Source organism: Dendropsophus ebraccatus, chromosome 11 (genome assembly GCF_027789765.1).
Source record: "Dendropsophus ebraccatus isolate aDenEbr1 chromosome 11, aDenEbr1.pat, whole genome shotgun sequence".
NCBI classification, from domain to species: Eukaryota; Metazoa; Chordata; class Amphibia; order Anura; family Hylidae; genus Dendropsophus; species Dendropsophus ebraccatus.
The window spans coordinates 61707974-61726624 of NC_091464.1; the positions used below are offsets into that span (position 1 = coordinate 61707974).

Here is an 18651-nt window from a genome sequence, read left to right on the forward strand (position 1 = left end):
CAGTATTTTCAGAGGCTGAAGTTGCAGAGGAACTTGTCCGTATAAAGTTAAATAAGGCGATGGGTCCAGATGGTGCCCATCCCACGATTCCTAAAAAACTCGGATCTGTGATAGTGACATAGGAGAAGGTTTGGTAGGTAAGGATAGTGACATTGGAGAAGGTTTGGTAGGTAAGGATAGTGACATGGGAGAAGGTTTGGTAGGTAAAGATAGTGACATAGGAGAAGGTTTGGTAGGTAATGTTAGTGGCATAGGAGAAGGTTTGGTAGGTAAGGATAGTGACATAGGAGAAGGTTTGGTAGGTAAGGATAGTGGCATAGGAGAAGGTTTGGTAGGTAAAGATAGTGGCATAGGAGAAGGTTTGGTAGGTAATGTTAGTGGCATAGGAGAAGGTTTGGTAGGTAAGGATAGTGACATAGGAGAAGGTTTGGTAGGTAAGGATAGTGACAGGAGAAGGTTTGGTAGGGAAGGATAGTGACATAGGAGAAGGTTTGGTAGGTAAGGATAGTGACATAGGAGAAGGTTTGGTAGGTAAGGATAGTGACATAGGAGAAGGTTTGGTAGGTAAGGATAGTGACAGGAGAAGGTTTGGTAGGTAAGGATAGTGACATAGGAGAAGTGTTGGTAGGTAAGGATAGTGACAGGAGAAGGTTTGGTAGGTAAGGATAGTGACAGGAGGTTTGGTAGGTAAGGATAGTGACATAGGAGAAGGTTTGGTAGGTAAGGATAGTGGCATAGGAGAAGGTTTGGTAGGTAAGGATAGTGACAGGAGGTTTGGTAGGTAAGGATAGTGACATAGGAGAAGGTTTGGTAGGTAAGGATAGTGACATAGGAGAAGGGTTGGTAGGTAAGGTTAGTGACAGGAGAAGGTTTGGTAGGTAAGGATAGTGACATAGGAGAAGGTTTGGTAGGTAAGGATAGTGGCATAGGAGAAGGTTTGGTAGGTAAGGATAGTGACAGGAGGTTTGGTAGGTAAGGATAGTGATATAGGAGGAGGTTTGATGACGACACAAAAGTGTGCAATAGGGTTGATATTCCTGGAGGTGTCAGTAATATGGAAAAGGATTTAGCTTTGCTAGATAAGTGGTCCAAACAATGGAAACTGCAGCTTAATTTTTCCAAATGTAATATAATGCACTTGGGGAGGAGGAATCCTCTATCCAAGTATCACATCGGCAGTACTGTGTTGGCAAAGACTTCAGAAGAGAAGGATTTAGGGTTGGTGGTTTCTGACAGCCTCAAATCAGTCACCAGTGCAACCAGGCGGTGGGGAAAGCAAATCGTATGCTGGGGTGTATAGCTAGAGGTATAACCAGTAGGAAGAGGGAGATTGTGATCCCGCTGTATAGAGCTCTAGTGAGGCCACATCTGGAATACTGTGTCCAGTTCTGTAGACCTCATCTACAAAGGGATGTTGATAAAACAGAACGGGTCCAAAGACGGGCTACAAAAATGGTGGAGGGTGTGAGGCATAAACCATATCAGGAAAGACTTGAGGATTTGAATCTGTATAGTCTGGAGGAATATTACTATAATATTAAATATTACTTTACCAAAAGAGTAGTAGATGCTTGGACCAAACTTCCAGCAGATGTTGTTGGTAAATCTACAATAACAGAATGTAAACCTATCCTATTATATTATGAAGGGAAATACTAAAAGGGCAGACTAGATGGACCTAGTGGTCTTTTTCTGCTGACAATCTTCTGTTTCTATGAGAGTTGTTTTGCATATCCTTTCTTTCCAATGGCAGTATACAGATGCAGATGAAAGCAGGGTATAATATATTGATGAATATGGCAGGCAGGGTGCAGTATACATTGATATAAAGAACTGACTGTAGATGTCTATGCCCCACCCTCCTCCAGACTCTGCAGAGGTGTCACATGACTCGGTGGTATATTTGCTATAATAAACACCTAGGAAGCAGCAAATAAAACATACATTTTAATAAAAAATTGAAAATGGAAAATAAAAACAGCCCAGAAATATAAATAGCATGAAAAGAAATGTCTGACAATCTTATTATCCATGATATCTGTCCATGAAGGAAATCAAACACTGCAAGGATTAGGAACAAGATACAAAATAAAAAAAATTACACCTATGTACAAGGCTAAAGTTATCATTGGCGGATCATACAGGGGGCCGGGCCATCTCCAGTCTGTGCGAAAGGAAGAGAAATTATTGGAGAAAGTAACCTGCTGAAGAGTGTGTGCCGGGTCTAGATGTGTATGAAAACAGGGGGGGGGGGGGGGGATTGTTGTAAGAGACGACCGAGAAACAGCGCCATTCTTGTTCATAGGCTGGCTGCGCCATTGCAGCCATTTAATTACATATGGCTGAAATGCAATACTAGACAAAAGAGTGGCACTGTTTCTATGCTCATACACAGACGGAAAATTTGTGCAAAGATATGGCTGCTGACCACTCCTCACTGACCTGCAATACCAGAGACAGCCAGAGAAAAGGGTGGCAGGATAAAACACTCTACTGTAAGAACTGAAGGGGTGTAACACTGAGGTACAGGCTTTGTGAACATGCTTTATACAGAGTGTCAAACTTGTGGACCTCCAGCTGTTGCAAAACTACAATTCCCATCATGCCTGGACAGTTTTAGCTTTAATAGCTTTTAGGTGTATGAGAACTAGCTTTGGCTGTCCAAGCATGATGGGAACTGTAGTTTTACAGCACAGGTAGGTGCCAGAGGCTGCAGGTTATTGGCTGCTTTACTAATAGTGGTCATGTCACTCTTCCAGACAGAGGACTACAAGGAGATGACCAGAGATGGTAGTATATGCTATATTATAGAGCATGGGTCTCCAAACTGCGGCCCTCCATCTGTTGCAAAACTACATTTCCCATCATGCCTGGACAGCCAAATCCAAAGCTTTAGCTGTCCAGGCATGATGGGAGTTGTGGTTTCGCAACAGCTGGAGGGCCACAGTTTGGAGACCTATGTTATAGAAATACCGTCACCAACCTGTGACCCTCCAGTTGTTGCAGAACTACAACTCCAATCATGCCCCAATGGGAAGTAGTTTTGTAACAACTAGCAAGCCCCAGGGTGGTGGTCACAGTTCTAGAGCTACCATTTCCTTCTCTGTCAGCGCACGTACGGCAATAAATACATATTATTAACACATTTGCATAGTTAGGAGCTGGCTTATTAGAATTCTTCTATGCATCCTTATATACATACAGGAAAAGTAATATGTGCTGTATTTATCTAACGGAGAGGATGTAAGCATGAAAAATAAAAGCTGGGATCTTGGTTGTAGTCTCTTGCCAAAACATCTTTTTTTTGCCCATGGTTGCAGTGTAATCTGTTTCATCCATGCTCTGCTGCATACACACATACACTGAATTACAGAAGTTGGGTCATGTGACCTTTGATCAGCCACCACATTAATTAATTAAAAGGAATGTCTCACGAGAAACTGAATGTTTAAATGAGGGTCAGTCCCCCAGCTGTTGCAAAACTATGAGTTTGACACCACTGATCTAATTCATATGGAGGCCTCCTGATCCTCCCCTGACAGCTGACATCAGAAGTAGTGTTAAGCGAACCGGTCAAAACTGTTTGGGTTCGTTATCTAAACACAAACAAACGCTCATCATTTGATTCTGCTCAGATGCAGAAGTTGAATGCTGCCCAAGTGCTGCAAGGAAAACATGGAATCAAATGATGAGTGTTCACGTTCAGAGAGCATTGCCACACCCAAACATTCTGATAAGTTCGCTGGACACTAGTCAGGTGATAAGGATTAGACAATTCATATTTTCAACTGCCTGATCAGCCCGAGCCCTACCTGAGGTGCTGACAGTGTACTGTATCTGGCAGTCCCCTTGTAAGCATGGTACCTTCCGTGCAGTGGTTTATGCACAATCCTACTGTGATGAAGCGTCAAAGAGGAGTTGTTTGCGCCGCACTCTGACACACCTCACCAATCCTTTCTCCTCCCTCCTCTCCATGAATAATCAGTGCTGCCCGGCCTCCTGCTCGTTCAGCTGTCAGCCAGCATCTCTGATTGCAGATCAGTCCTCTGTAGGCAGTTTATGTCTGAACCTCTGACCTCAAATATATTGGAGCTGTGGTCAAGGGGGAAGGGTCTATTCACATGTCAGTATATTTTCACTCCGCATTTTTTTTTTTTTTTTGTAGCAATCCACGAATTTCCATCTGTATTTTTTTGCTGATCCACAAAAATTAAAAAGTGTGGTTAATAATCTAATCACTTTGCAGATTGCTGTTCCATATTTTTTTCAGACTGTATCCGCAAAAAAACAGATCCCATAGGGCTCAATTGGCATGTCCGTAAAGGAATTTCAGTCCGCACTAGGGCCTCTTCTATTTATTTATTTATTTTTTGCGGTATGGGTCACAGTCCTGTACCACCACCATCCACTCAATTTCAACAGTGTGTAACCATAGCCTGTGTTTTCAATACACTCCTGGTTTTGGTTGCAAAATACTGGTCAAAAATACTGTGTGTGAACACAGCCTCATAAATTATACAATAATGAAAAAAAAAAAATAATAAAGACCTATATTTCATTTCCATCAGGGGATTTGAACCAAGGAATGAACTACTGGCAGTTCTCTAGACAGATGAGACACCCCTAGACCACAGCTCCAACATAATTGGATTCAGAGATTCAGCTATAGCTGAGCGTTTGTTTCAAGACATAAACTGCCTATAGACTGATCTGCAATCACAGATACTGGCTGACAGCTAAGCGAGCTGGAGGCCGGGCAGCTTTGATTATTTATAAAGAAGAGGGAGGAGGAGGAAGTGGTGAGGCGGCCATAGTGCGGCACAAACAACACTTTGACACTTCATTACAGTAGGATTGTGCATAATCCGCTGCACGGACAAAATTACCAAAAGTCACCATGCTCACTAGGGTACTACCAGCTACAGCACACTGTCAGCGGCTTAAGTAGGGCCCCAGGTGCTGACAGATTCCCTTTAACACTGATCTCAGACACCTATCAATATCCAAATGGAAGTGTCTAATGTGTCGTTTGGAGTTTAGAATAACTTGTACCAATACGTCAGCACCCCATCTGTCAAGATGAGGCACAGAAACTTAGGGTTACAGTCACAACTAGTGGATATTCCATAGGCCCCATCTATGGGATCATATTCTAAACTCACAGGATTCCAGCTGTTGAAAAACTACAAGTCCCATCATGCCTGGACAAGCATGATGGGAATTGTAATTTTGCAACAGCTGAGGGACTGCGAGTTTGACATCTGTGCACTAAAGGGGCAGCTGCCAAGGCTAATAGCAAAGCCTGCATTACAGGGCACAGGCTGAGGCTTTCCAGCTGCTAAAACAGCGCTACAGGAAAATTACAAACAACTAAAAAAAAAAAAAAAATTAAAACCAACCTCTTCCATATGAAACAAAGAAAGCAATACAAAAAAAAAAAAATCCATGTTATCTTAAAATATTATCATTCACTGTTTCTTCATTTGGCAATTTACGTATGAAAAATACAGCAGGTTATTATTTATTTAGTAAAATCTGTATAAAAGTGAGGTATCTGCCTTGTGTATAAATCTTCTCTTGCAAAGAAAAACCAAAAGGGCAGAATATTATTATTATATGTGGTATCCACAGAGCCGTCCGCTGCAGGAGTCCAGAACGCCGGCCAGATGCCATCTGATTCATCGTAAGACTTAAATAAAGTTTTGTTGGCACAGTCTGGGTAACACACTCTCTGTATTGTGTGCTTCAGTTACTCATGGCCATTCACTTGCTTCTCTGCCTGCTCCAGAACTTGGTTCAAGATCTCATCGATTACGTCCACATCATAGTCTACCTGCTCCAAGTCCAGCTCCGGCATCAAGGTGGTGAGTAACTGAGCCACGTGAATCCTTAGAGTCCGTAACTTAGTTCTGTAAAGACAGAAGAGTAAGATATGTAAAGCAGTCTATGCAAGGAAAACAAATGTTGCTTTAGGATGCGTTCACACCTACAGGATCCGCAGCAGATCTGCAGCAGATTTGATGCTGCAGATTACCCTTTACCCTTTGGGTACATTCACACTTACTGGATCCGCAGCTGATTTCATTTAATTAACTGAACACAGCATCAAATCTGCACCATCAAATCTGCTGCGGATCTGCTGCAGATCCTGTAGGTGTGAACGCACCCTTAAAGGTCCGTTCACAGAAAGAACTGCTGCAGATTTCAATGTAACTAAATGATGAAGCAGCATATAATCTGCAGCAGATCCTGCACATGTGAATGCACTCTCAAAGGGGATTTTCGAGACAACAGTTCCCCAATGACATGACTGTACAGTAAGCATGGGATGATACAGCCTAGCAGTCTGTGTCTAGGTGGACTGAGAGGGCACAAGTAAGGATTTAAATGACTGTGAGGTCCCTTTGAATGGGACCAAGTTGAAATACCAGATGCAACTGGGTGGCGCTGTTTGTGCAGGATATACGAAAGCTACTGTGTGCCTCCTTAACCTTACAGGGTCAGCAGTTTGGTATGTGAAATGCAGCTGACAGATTTACCACCAGTGCTGCAGCCCCTTCATTCTCATGATTGGTGGGGTGGCTGGACACCTACCGATCAGGAAAGAGCATAAGTCACCATCACTTTAAAACAAAAATCCCTGTTAAAACACAGCCACTTTATTCCAGAAACATTACCTGTCCTGTCCTCAGTTTGAATGTAGGGGTTTTGCAGCTCAGTTTCATCAAAGTAAATGGAGCTGAATTGCAATACCTCACACAATCTGAGGAAAGGGGTGGTGCTGTTCTTGCAAGAAATTAGCTGTGTTCTTTCTAATCCTGGATAACCCCTTTAAGCTCTACAAGATGCAAATGTTATAGGACAATAGTGATTTATCATGCCGGGACATGTAGAACATAGTGACTACTATACCTTTCCTGTCCGAGTACGCTGGTGGAGGTGTTGTTCCCGTTAGCAGCTTCCTTTAGTTGCTGTAGTTCCCTTCTGAGCTGGTCATTCTGGGACTGCAGCTTCTTCTTCTCCTGCTGTAGCTGCTCAATCTGGAAGAGCAATGTCAGAAGAGGAGTTATGTAACCACCAGAGAACAGTATATGTAAAGTATATGGAATATGGTTGTGTTGTTTCAGTATAGAGATGGGACACTAACTATTGCGACCTTTAGAGGAAATCATTTATGGTGCCTATTTAGATCCCTGGTGGTTAGAGAACAGAGGAATGGTGCTAAAGAAGGGGCAGCCATCCAATCACAGTGACTTCAGGGAACATATAAAGGTCCTATGCTATACAACAGACTGCCTTTATGATACACAGAGATGCATGAGAACTTTAAAGGGGTAGTGCGGCGTTTAAAAATTATTCACTAAATTACACACATTACAAAGTTATACAACTTCGTAATGTGTGTTATGTAAGTGAATGGCCCCCTTCCTCGTGTCCCCCCACCCCCGGAAGTGTGGTGCAGTATACTCACCAGATTACTGTCGACCCCAGCCGCCATCTTGGGCCGAACGACATCATCTTCGGGAGGCCGGCTGAAGCCCTCCAGCCATCCCCCCTCTGCTGCGTCATCAGATGCTCAGCCCAGATTGGATGAGCACAGTTATGCTCAGCCAGTCACGGCTGAGCAGCTGATGACGTGGCAGAGGGGGGCCGGCATGAGGGCCGGCTGGAGGGGTCAGGCCAGCCTTCGACCCAAGATGGCAGCCGGGGTCGACAGTAATCTGGTGAGTATGACTGATTGTAGATACAGATCACCCGTACCACTAGAAAATAGTCCTTGGTATGGAGGATGAAAAGAACACAAAAAGGTGTCCAGCAAGATACCAGGGTGCAAGCAAACGAGTGGAGTCCATCCAATGCAATACAAAAGAAAAAAAGAATTTCCAGCACTCACCGATCCATGAAGCAGGGACAAGCTTTATTTAATTTTCATGAGAGGCGGGCAGAGGTATACAGGGGGTGCAGACTGCGCTGCAGAGCAGTCTGCACCCCCTTTATACCTCTGCCCGCCCCTTATGAAAATGAAATAAAGCTTGTCCCTGCTTCATGGACCGGTGAGTGCTGGAAATTCTTTTTTCTTTTGTATGGAATCTGGTGAGTATACTGCACCACACTTCCGGGGGTGGGGGGACATGGGGAAGGGGGCCATTCACTTACATAACACACATTACAAAGTTGCATAACTTTTTAATGTTTATTATTTAGTGATTAACCACAATCTAATATATAAAAGCAATGAAATTGCAGTACTCCTTGCCTCCTTCCTTAGTACTCATGAATCTCTCTGCCCATGTATAGAGTGAACAGTGCAGTAGTGATCTGTGGGCAGGAAACTGGGTTGTAGGTACTTCTGAGAGAACCTGGTGCAGCTTCCTGTGACAGCTGAGAAAAGGACTGGAAACTATGTATAAGATATGAACCATACAAGATGCTGGAAATAAATCACCCCACCCTACGCCACCAGGGGTGATAACATGACTTTACTAAAAGAGTAGTAGATCCTTGGAACACACTTCCAGCAGATGTGGTAGGTAAATCTACAGTAAGTGAATGTAAACCTGCCTGGGATAACCAGATCTATCTTTTTCTTAACCTGGATAACCCCTTTATCCCTCAGAGGATGACAGATAAACAGGGTGGCCTAGGTGGTCTATGGCTGCCCTAAGTTATGCCTCTAGGCTCTATACCTCCGTTTTGCACTGATCCCTTTCTGCAGAACAGGAATCAAACTTCCGGAAAATGTCGTCAAGTTGTATCACCATATCGTCCATGTCACTTGTGCTGTTGACTTCAGTAGAAGAGCTGGGCTCTGCTTTCAGCTCCTGCAGTTTCTTGCACACTAGATTCAGCCGGCTGATCTCCTTCAAGGCCTGATCATACTTTGAATTCAGGTCCCCGGGACTGGGAACAGTCTGTGTGTGTTGGTGAGAAGTCTCTATTTTCACTTGTTGGCCTCTGGTTTCCTCTAACAGCCTGAGTTTACTGCTCAGCACCTCACACCGCTGTTTATAGTACTCTATATCATCGCTTGCTTGGTTCTGATGGGTGTGCGACATTGTGCCATTGCAGTTAATGTAGACTTGCTGACTCGGCACCTCCTGGTGCCCTTGCATGTCGGCATAGGAATCGTCTTCTTCCTTTTTAACAGTTATTGCTCGGACCTCGGTCTGTGTAGCGGCAGCTGCTGACATATACTGTATGCCTGAAGTTTCACCATTTAAGCTTTCCATGGGGACAGGGCTGGGACCGGTACCGTTGTGAGGGTCACCTTTGTCATTCTTAGGCTTAGGTGTGCTGACATCCTCAATGATGATCACATCTCCATCATCCACCTCATCATCATCATCTCCATCTGGAAGCTCTATGGTCTCAGTTACAGTAACCTGCGGCTTTTTACCAGGCACTGGAGACGTTTCCATCGGAAGTAACCGTTTCAGCCTAAAGGTAAAATCAACAAAAGTATTTAGAATTTATAGTAGATTGAGAACAAAACTAAATGGATATGAAATAAAGAGAGAGGAATTTGCACTCCAGGGGAACATTAACAGGAGGTTACTACAATGTGACATGTGAACTCTCCCCATATACAGGATGCTTATGGATTAATATGTACTGCCGTGTGTGTGTGCGCGTGCGTCTATAGGGTGGCTTATAGGATAATGCTATCTCTGGAGAGATAGGGGCTTACAGGTTGATCATTGTATCCCTGGAGGTCCAGGGGGCTTATGGTTTAATAATTGTATACCTGCATGGATGTCTGCAGTGTTTTCTGGTTAACACCCATGTCCCTGGAGGTCTAGGGGGCTTACTGGGTAATATTAACATTTCTGGAGGTCTATGATTAATACTTGTATTTATGGGAGTCTTGAGTACTTGTGTTAAAAAGTACAAAATATACACGTATTAACTCCATAACCACTGTAGACCTTAAGGGATATGAATAAGTATGACCCCAAGACCTCCAGGGACACAAGTATTAACCTATAATCCCCCCTTAGAACTTAAGGAATATAAATATTATAACCTATAAGCAACCCTTAGAACTTCAGGGATATAAGTAATAACCAATGAGCCCCCCCTAGATATATAGGGATACATGTATGTTCACATAAGCACCAGGGCTGTGGAGTCGGTAAGCCACAGCTCAGACTCAAGACTCCTGAATTTTATCAGGACAGACTCCAACTCAAGACTCCTGCTCCTTCAGAAACCAGGGGAGTTATCACACTGGCTCAGCAGCTGCTCCCTAATGTCCTACATGATCCTGGGGTGACTTCTGAGGGAATAAGGAAAGATATAAAGCAGATTCTCCTGTGTGTGCAGTGGATGCAGCCAGTCTCCAGCCTCCATGTCCTGAACTACTCACAACTAGACTAGATGGAGCAGGTGGTCTTTTCTGCTGGCAACCTTCTATGTTTCCAACTAATATTCACCATACACACAGAGACACTGCTAACAATGCCAGATCCCTGTAATATGGAGGTCAGCCATAGTGATATACAGGGGGGGGGGGGGGGGGTCACACAGTGATATAGAGGGGTCCCTGTGGGGGCACGTCAAAGCGCACACACTGCCTACTGCAGCAATAGCATAAACACACACATACTGCTGTAGCCATAGCAAACACACACACAGCTGCAGCCATAGAACACTGAAGAAAAACACGCAATCTTCTCCCAGAGAGAAAACACCACATTGAGGACAGAGGTTACTGCTACACTACTTATGTCTCCTCCTCCTCCACTATATTACACAGGATATCTTCATATTACACTACGGCTCATAAACAGTCATCCAGGAAGGGAACAGCACAGATCTCGCACGCGCGCACACGCACACACACACACACACACACACACACACACACACACACACACACCACACCACACCACACCACACCACACACTCACCTTCCAGCTCAGAAACAAACTGCCAAATATTGACCGACAACTTTACCCCGACCACCCTTATCTAATGGGGCCAGTGTCATTAGGATGTTGCTCATAAAATAGATTGATGAGCAAAACCTATAAAAATCCATATCAAAACTTAATTCAAAATTTTTTAAAGATTTTTTTAAAGCTGGGGTGGGAGTCAGTAAATTTTTTCCCCGACTCCAGCCAAAACTAGCTCCAACTCCACGACTCCAGACTCCACAGCCCTGATAAGCACCCCACGTTTTTAGGGACACATTAACCTTACTCCAGGAATATTAAATACTCCAGAAGTATTAAAGGGGTTAAATAGGATTAAAAAAAAACAAAAAAAAAAAAAAAAAAAAAAAAAAACATAATCTGCTTTCCTTTCCCCCCCAACAAAACCAGAAAAAAAACTAGAAAAAAAGCCCTGTTTTTTTCTAACCCTGAATAACCTCTTTAAACCATAAGCGCCTTGAAACTTCAAAAGACCCAAGTATTACCCTATAACCTTCCTAGTGCTCCATAAAAATGTTTTCAACTAATACCCATCCCAGAGCACCCTAGATAGCCAGGAAAATCACATAACCACCGGTGATGTACCCTGCAGCTACCCTCCTATGGCCGCACTGATCTAAGCTTTAGAGACTTCTCTTTAAAAATTGTAAAAGCTCTGAAGAGGACAGCGACATCTATAGGACTGGGATGCTTGATTGTGGCTCGGTGTGAAGCTGAATACGTTATTTTTAACGTTTCTTGTCTAGTAACTCTTGTACCTATCCAAGGTGAGGCCCTTACCGGTTAGTGGGTGTGCCTGGCTGTACAGAGGTCTCGCCTGTCACCAGAGGAGAAGAGTTTACGGTGGATGTAGTTCTATAGTTGTTCTGAACAATATTTAGAGCTGTCTGAATTTCTTTACTTGGAGGATTGAACAGAATTGTGGGCTTAGGAAAGACCTGGGCCAAAACAGAATGGAAGAAAACAACAATTAGTCATGTATATCACTATCGGCATAGAATAATCTTCAAACCAGAAATCCTTTACTCACTAGGTCAGTTACTTAAAGTGACACTGTCACCCCCTATTTGCATTTTGCCTGTTCTCCACAGATGTAAAAAGTAAATGTTACAGCTTTCATTTCTTATTTTATATCACACCTCATGGTACTTGTTCTGGTAGAAAGTCGTTTCTATCACCTGTGGATTGTTATATGTGGGTGGGGCCTCGCGGCCTATGTGCCACATCGCTCCGCCTCTAGCGCCACTTAGCCCCGCCCCTATCACCGCATAGGCCCCGCCCCATCAGAGGCCATTGGTGTGGGACAATCTAGGGGGGTGGGGCCTAAAGCTTTAGGCTGACCCTTCCAATGGCTGCTGAGGGGGTGGGGCCCATGTGACGAAGACGTCGTGGATGGGGCGGGGCTAAGTGGCGCTAGGGGCGAAGCGATATGGCACATAGGCCGCGAGGCCCGCCCACATATACCAATCCACAGGTGATAAAAAACGACTTTTTACCAGAACAAGCACCATGAGGTGTGATATAAAATAAGTAATGAAAGCTGTAACATTTACCCTTTACACAAGTGGAGAGCAGACAAAATGCAAATAGGGGGTGATAGCATCACTTTAAAGGGGTTATCCATGACAGAAAACTTCATTCAGAAACCTTGCCACCTCTGTTTGTGAGCGATGTTGCAACTCAGTTCTATTGAATAAATGAAGCAGTTGTAATGCCACACACAACCTGCAGACAAGTGTGGCTCTTTTTACAAGAAGGCAACTTCCTTTCTAATCCTGGGTAACCCTTTAACACTAAATAAGTATTTCAATACAATTTACACTTATTATTTTACAAAAAGCATAGATACCTGTGATGCCCCTTCACTTCTCCTGTAAAGGAATAGAATAAGATATATTATAGTATATACGCACAAAACAAAAAAAAGAGAAATTTCTTTACTCTCATAGGTGACATACAGGACAAAGATCATCTAGAATCTCAATAAACTAATAAGATGTTAACATGATGGTGGAATCTCTTATGTTTCTATTTATTTCCTTTATGTGCTGAATTATCTCAAGCTCTGTGTATTTCCTGACCTAATCTGTAAGGAACAACCACTAAGTGACATGTCATATGTGTCATTACAGAGGCTAGGCTGTCACTGCATGTGGACTAGGCTCAGGAAGGGTCGACTGTATATTGCAGCTGACAGGATCAGACCAACCTCTTAAATCGTGGCATATAAAATGGTAATGGCAGGTGCCAGACCAGCACCCCCACAGTAGTAGTGCATTATTGTAAGTAAGCAATCACATGATTTATAATGAGTCCCCTTGGAGGAGAATGCATAAGATATATATATAAAAATAATATAATATAAATATATTTATGGTAAAATTAAGGATGTAACTACAAGCCCCATATTACTCAATAAATGGAAAAACAAGAGTTATTGCTCTAAAAAGGTAAAAAAGAAAAATGCAAGGGTTGGGTCGCTAAGGGTTAATAATCTGGCACGTGCCTTTTCTTGTGCGTCTTCTCGTACGTTGAGTGAGTGATTTCATCATCATCCTCTGGTTCCTCAGGAACGCTGCAGTCTCTGTTTTGGGTAAGACAACAATAATTTACTCTGATTCTGAGGTGTCACAATGAAATACACTATCTCAGGTGCTTAAATCAAGCTCAGTGCTCAGTGTGTGTGCTTGCTCACTGCTGTGGTTTGCTGACAAGTGGTTGGTATAAGTGGAGTTGAAAGAGGAGTTAAAAGAAGGAGTTACTGGTTCTGGTAAGTTTTGGTAAGTGCTGAATCTCTTTCTTTTTCACAGTTTTTTTGCACTGGGGATGATGGCTAGTGAAATGGAAGGTTTCATTCAGTGCGCAGTCTGCCGCATGTACGCACAACTGGAGCAGGTGTTCCAGGGTGAGTACCGCTGTGACAGATGTGAGCATGTTGCCCATCTAGAAGCTCGAGTTAGAGATCTGGAGAAGCATATTGCAACACTGAGGGAAATTCACCACCTTGAGAGGGAACTTCGGCTCAATGAGCAGGAGGTTAGTGGGGTAGAGATGGAGGGTGATATAGAGCAGAAGGCCCAAGTAAGTAGCTGGGTTAATGTAGTTAAAGGGACCAGAAAGGGATCCAAGAAAAGGAAGGCCACTTCTACTATATGCCCAAGCAAAACTGCCAAGTTAGGTGATGATGCAAGGGTATCAGTGTCAGAAATGGCAGCTTTAGTGGATCCTGTTCTCCCTAACAGCCGGAGGAACAGTCCAACTAGTAGTGGGCGGGATGGTATTGTAGGTAGGCCTAGACAGCTAGTGGTTGTAGGAGATTCTATAATCAGGAAGATGGATAGAATAATTTGTCGTCAAGACCGCCTCAACTGAATGGTTTGCTGTCTCCCTGGTGCCAGGGTTCGGCATGTGGTGGAAAGGGTGGATAAATTACTTGGGGGGGGCTGGGAATGACCCAGCTGTCATGGTCCATGTGGGAACCAGTGACAGGATACAAGGTAGGTGGAGGTCTATTAAAAATAATTTTAGAGAACTAGGTGCTAAGTTGAAGGGAAGGACCTCCAAGGTTGTATTCTCTGTAATAGGCGGATAGGTTAGAGAGGTGGGAGGTGGGAGGAGAAGGGTCCTATGGGGGGGGGGGGGGGGGGGGGGGGATAAGAGCAGTGGATAGGGAGATCCATATGTTGTAGATGAGCAGTGGGGATGATTGTAGCCACAGCACTGTAATAAATCCTATTTCTTATAATGAAGCGGTTAAACTCAATGGTAATATAAAGTGTATGGTTACTAATGCCAGAAATCTAGCCAGCAAGATGGGGGAGCTGGAGGCCTTGGTTCTGGAGGAGTCCATTGATGTGGTTGGTGTAACTAAGACATGGCTGGACTCCTCACATGACTGGGCTGTCAATATTCAGGGATTTGCGTTGTTCAGAAGGGACCAGGTGGGCAGAAGGGAGGAGGAGTATGTCTGTATGTCAGAAATGATATTAAAGTAAGTGTATAAGATGCAATAGTGGGCGATGACTGTGATGATGTGGAAGCATTGTGGGTAGAACTACAGAAAGAGGTAAAGAGTGAAAAAATTATTCTTAGTGTAATCTATAGACCCCCCAACATTACTGAGGGGATAGATGGTCAGCTGAATAGACAAATAGAGCGGGCTGCCCGGAGGGGAAAGTAGTGGTAATGGGGTCCTCAACTACCCAGATATAGATTGGGGTCACGGTTCAGCTAAAACCACAAAGGGGAGGGAATTTCTTAACCTCCTGCAGGATAATTTTCTGGGCCAGTTTGTGGAGGAGCCAACTAGAAGTGATGCCTTGTTGGATCTGGTTTTTGTGACCTGGGTAATAGTGACCACAATATAGTGACTTTTATCTTAAAGTGTAGAAAAGAAAAACATGTTGGTAGGGCAAAAACTTAATTTTAAAAAAGGGCCAATTTTCCTGGGTTAAGGGCAGAACTTCAGGGCATAGACTGGGAGCCGCTGCTGTCACATACGGATACAGCTAATAAATCGGAAATCTTCAAATCCACATTAAATAACTCTACTGTAAAATATATTCCTATGGGTAACAAATATAAACTGTTAAAATCAAATCCCACATGGCTTACAACCGAGGTTAGAAGGGCTATAAATGAGAAAAAAGGGGCATTCAAAAAATACAAAATCAGAGGGGTCAGCTATAGGCTTTAAACATTACAAAGAAGTCAACAAAACCTGTAAAAATGTAATAAAAGCAGCAAAAAAAATCACAATGAAAGGCAGGTAGCTATAGAAAGCAAAAGAAACCCCCCAAAAGTCTTCAAATATATTAATGCAAAAAAACCAAGGTCAGAGCATGTAGAACCCCTAAATAATGGTGACGGGGAGTTACTAACTGGGGATCATGAGAAAGCTGAGTTACTTAATGGCTTCTTCAGTTCTGTACATACAAAAGAAGAGGATGGAACTGTGGTGGGTGGGGCCAGTACTGAGGTGGGTGGGGCCAGTGCTGCTAACACATGTAATGTACTGAACTGGTTTACTATAGATATGGTCCAAGATAAATTAAATAAACTCAATGTAACCAAAGCTCCAGGGCCTGATTGATTCTTAGCGAACTCAGTTCTGTAATTTCTCTACCCTTGTATGAAATATTCCGTGATTCTTTGCTTACTGGTATTGTGCCGAGGGACTGGCGTAAGGCAAATGTAATGCCGATCTTCAAAAAGGGCTCTCAAACTTCCCCAGGTAACTATAGACCCGTAAGCTTAACATCCATTGTGGGGAAACTATTTGAGGGGCTTATAAGGGACTGCATCCAGGAATATGTAGTGGCTAATAGTATTATAGGTGATAACCAGCATGGTTTTACTAAGGACAGAAGCTGTCAAACCAACCTAATATGTTTCTATCTAGAGGTGAGTAGAAGCCTGGATGGGGGTGCGGCTGTGGATATCGTGTACCTGGATTTTGCAAAAGCGTTTGACACAGTTCCTCATGGACGTCTGATGGATAAGAAAGTCTATCGGTCTGGAAAGTTTAATGTGTAACTGGATTGAAAACTGGCTTAATAATTGTACCCAAAGAGTGGTGGTCAATGATTCCTACTCCGAATGGTCCCCGGTAATAAGTGGTGTACCCCAAGGGTCAGTACTGGGCCTCCTTCTGTTTAACTTGTTTATTCATGATATTGAGAATGGAATTAACAGCAATGTTTCTATCTTTGCAGATGACACCAAGCTTTGTAGTACAGTACAGTCTATGGAGGATGTGAAGATGTTACAGGATGACTTAGACACTGAGTGTTTGGGCGTCCACTTGGCAAATGAGGTTCAATGTGGATAAATGTAAAGTTATGCACCTGGGTACTAATAACCCACATGCATCATATGTCCTGGGGGGAGTTACTCTGGGAGAGTCGCTGATGGAGAAGGATCTGGGTGTACTTGTAGATAATAGACTACAGAACAGCACACAATGTCAGTCAGTGGCTTCTAAGGCCAGCAGGATATTGTCATGCATTAAAACAGGCATGGACTCTCGGGACAGGGATATAATATTACCGCTTTATAAAGCTTTGGTGCGGCCTCATCTGGAGTATGCCGTCCAGTTTTGGAACCCGATTCATAAAAAGGATGTTCTTGAGCTGGAGAGGGTACAAAGACGGGCAACTAAACTAATAAGGGGGATGGAGCATCTTAGTTATGAGGAGAGATTAAAAGAATTACATTTGTTTAGTCTGGAGAAGAGACGTTTAAGGGGAGATATGATTAATTTAGTTAAATATATAAATGGCCCCTATAAGAAATATGGGGAAAAGATGTTCCAGGTAAAACCCCCACAAAGGACAAGGGGGCACTGCCTCCGCCTGGAGAAAAAAAGGTTCAACCTTCGGAGGCGACAAGCCTTCTTTACCATGAGAACTGTGAATCTGTGGAACAGTCTACCACAGGATCTGGTCACAACAAAAACAGTAGAGGGCTTCAAAACAGGGCTAGACAAGTTCTTAGAGCAAAATAATATAAATGCATATGTATAGAACCTATCACCCCTCCCCCTTCCCTGTATCCATCCCCTCCTTGGTTGAACTTGATGGACATGTGTCTTTTTTCAACCGTATTAACTATGTAACCTAGGGACGAGCGGTGTTACCTGAACTGTGGGTCTGGGTTCATATTACAGAACCACTTTGATGGAAGCTTCCCCATGCCGTCTGGAAGTTTTCTCCATTTTAGACAAGAATCACATTGGGCCCAGGTCTGATCGGGTCGTTTTCTAAATTGTAAAAGAAAGTATCACTGAGTATTTCTGGGATGTTTGTGCCATTATCTTTGTAGCCAACTAAGGATGATTAACAACATGGAATTTTTGGAAAGGCCACCAGTATTAGACTGGCAGGGACCCAAACTCCAGGGACCCTTACCCCTACTCTGATCAGCTGCAGACACTTTGAGGTTTACCTCTGCTCATACCTGGAATAGACATACTATTACCAACAGCGGTGTACAGTATTGGAGTAATCCATTTAATTGAACTGGGCAATGTAAAGCAGGGATGGGGAAAACTGCAGCAACACCGCAATTCCCATCATGCCTGGACAGTCAAAGCTTTAGCTGTCCAGGCATGGAGGGCTAAAGTACATGTTGTAAAGTGATGCTGCTATGAATAGTAAGGTGAAACCAGGCACATACAAATAGTAAAGAGGCTGGATTACTTGTATGAGACTTTATTCAGCTGATACTTAGTGGTCCAGGGGGTAAGATTCCACCTATATAACACTGATGACCTATCCTGAGAACCGTCCATCAGTTTTTAAAAGGTCTTGATGATTCTAGCATTAATGTCCAAAGATTTGATTTGTTGGGGGATCGCACTAGTTGATACAAAGAGCCAGGAGAAGCACTCAGATGAGCACTTCTCTCCCCATCTGGACTCAATTATAACAGTATACAGTAAGTTCCCACTGTCTCATATGCCTGGTATGAGGGGGTCAGACAGAAGTTTCCACATTTCTCCTCTTCACTTTACTAAATACTCTCACTTACTGCTCATCTTCTACCGGTATACTTGACAATGTATTTTTAGTGAGTTTCATTTCATTCCAGTAATCGTTCAGTTTTTCTCCTACTGCCGTCAGCGTGAGCCTAGAAAAGATGAATATAAGTTTACAGCACATAATGGAAAATTTTAGTACATGAAAAAGATGGCTTGTAACTTCTCTATGCAAACCAA

General features: G+C 43.3%; 1 protein-coding gene across 3 annotated transcripts in view; it reads right to left on the minus strand.

The window, feature by feature from the left end:
- Window positions 1–5490: 5490 nt before the first annotated feature.
- MORC3 (MORC family CW-type zinc finger 3) overlaps window positions 5491–18651 on the minus strand; it is a 64622-nt gene continuing 51461 nt past the window's right edge. For 2 of the 3 annotated variants that reach the window (XM_069945411.1, XM_069945413.1), the window contains 8 exons: window positions 18465–18563; window positions 17572–17694; window positions 13441–13518; window positions 12784–12805; window positions 11715–11872; window positions 8688–9438; window positions 6913–7040; window positions 5491–5909 (listed from right to left, as the gene is read on the minus strand). In XM_069945411.1, the coding sequence (XP_069801512.1) occupies window positions 5750–5909; window positions 6913–7040; window positions 8688–9438; window positions 11715–11872; window positions 12784–12805; window positions 13441–13518; window positions 17572–17694; window positions 18465–18563 (1519 nt within the window). In that variant the 3' untranslated portion in view covers window positions 5491–5749. The remainder of the gene's footprint in view (window positions 5910–6912; window positions 7041–8687; window positions 9439–11714; window positions 11873–12783; window positions 12806–13440; window positions 13519–17571; window positions 17695–18464; window positions 18564–18651) is intronic. The other variant, XM_069945412.1, reaches the window with a different exon arrangement.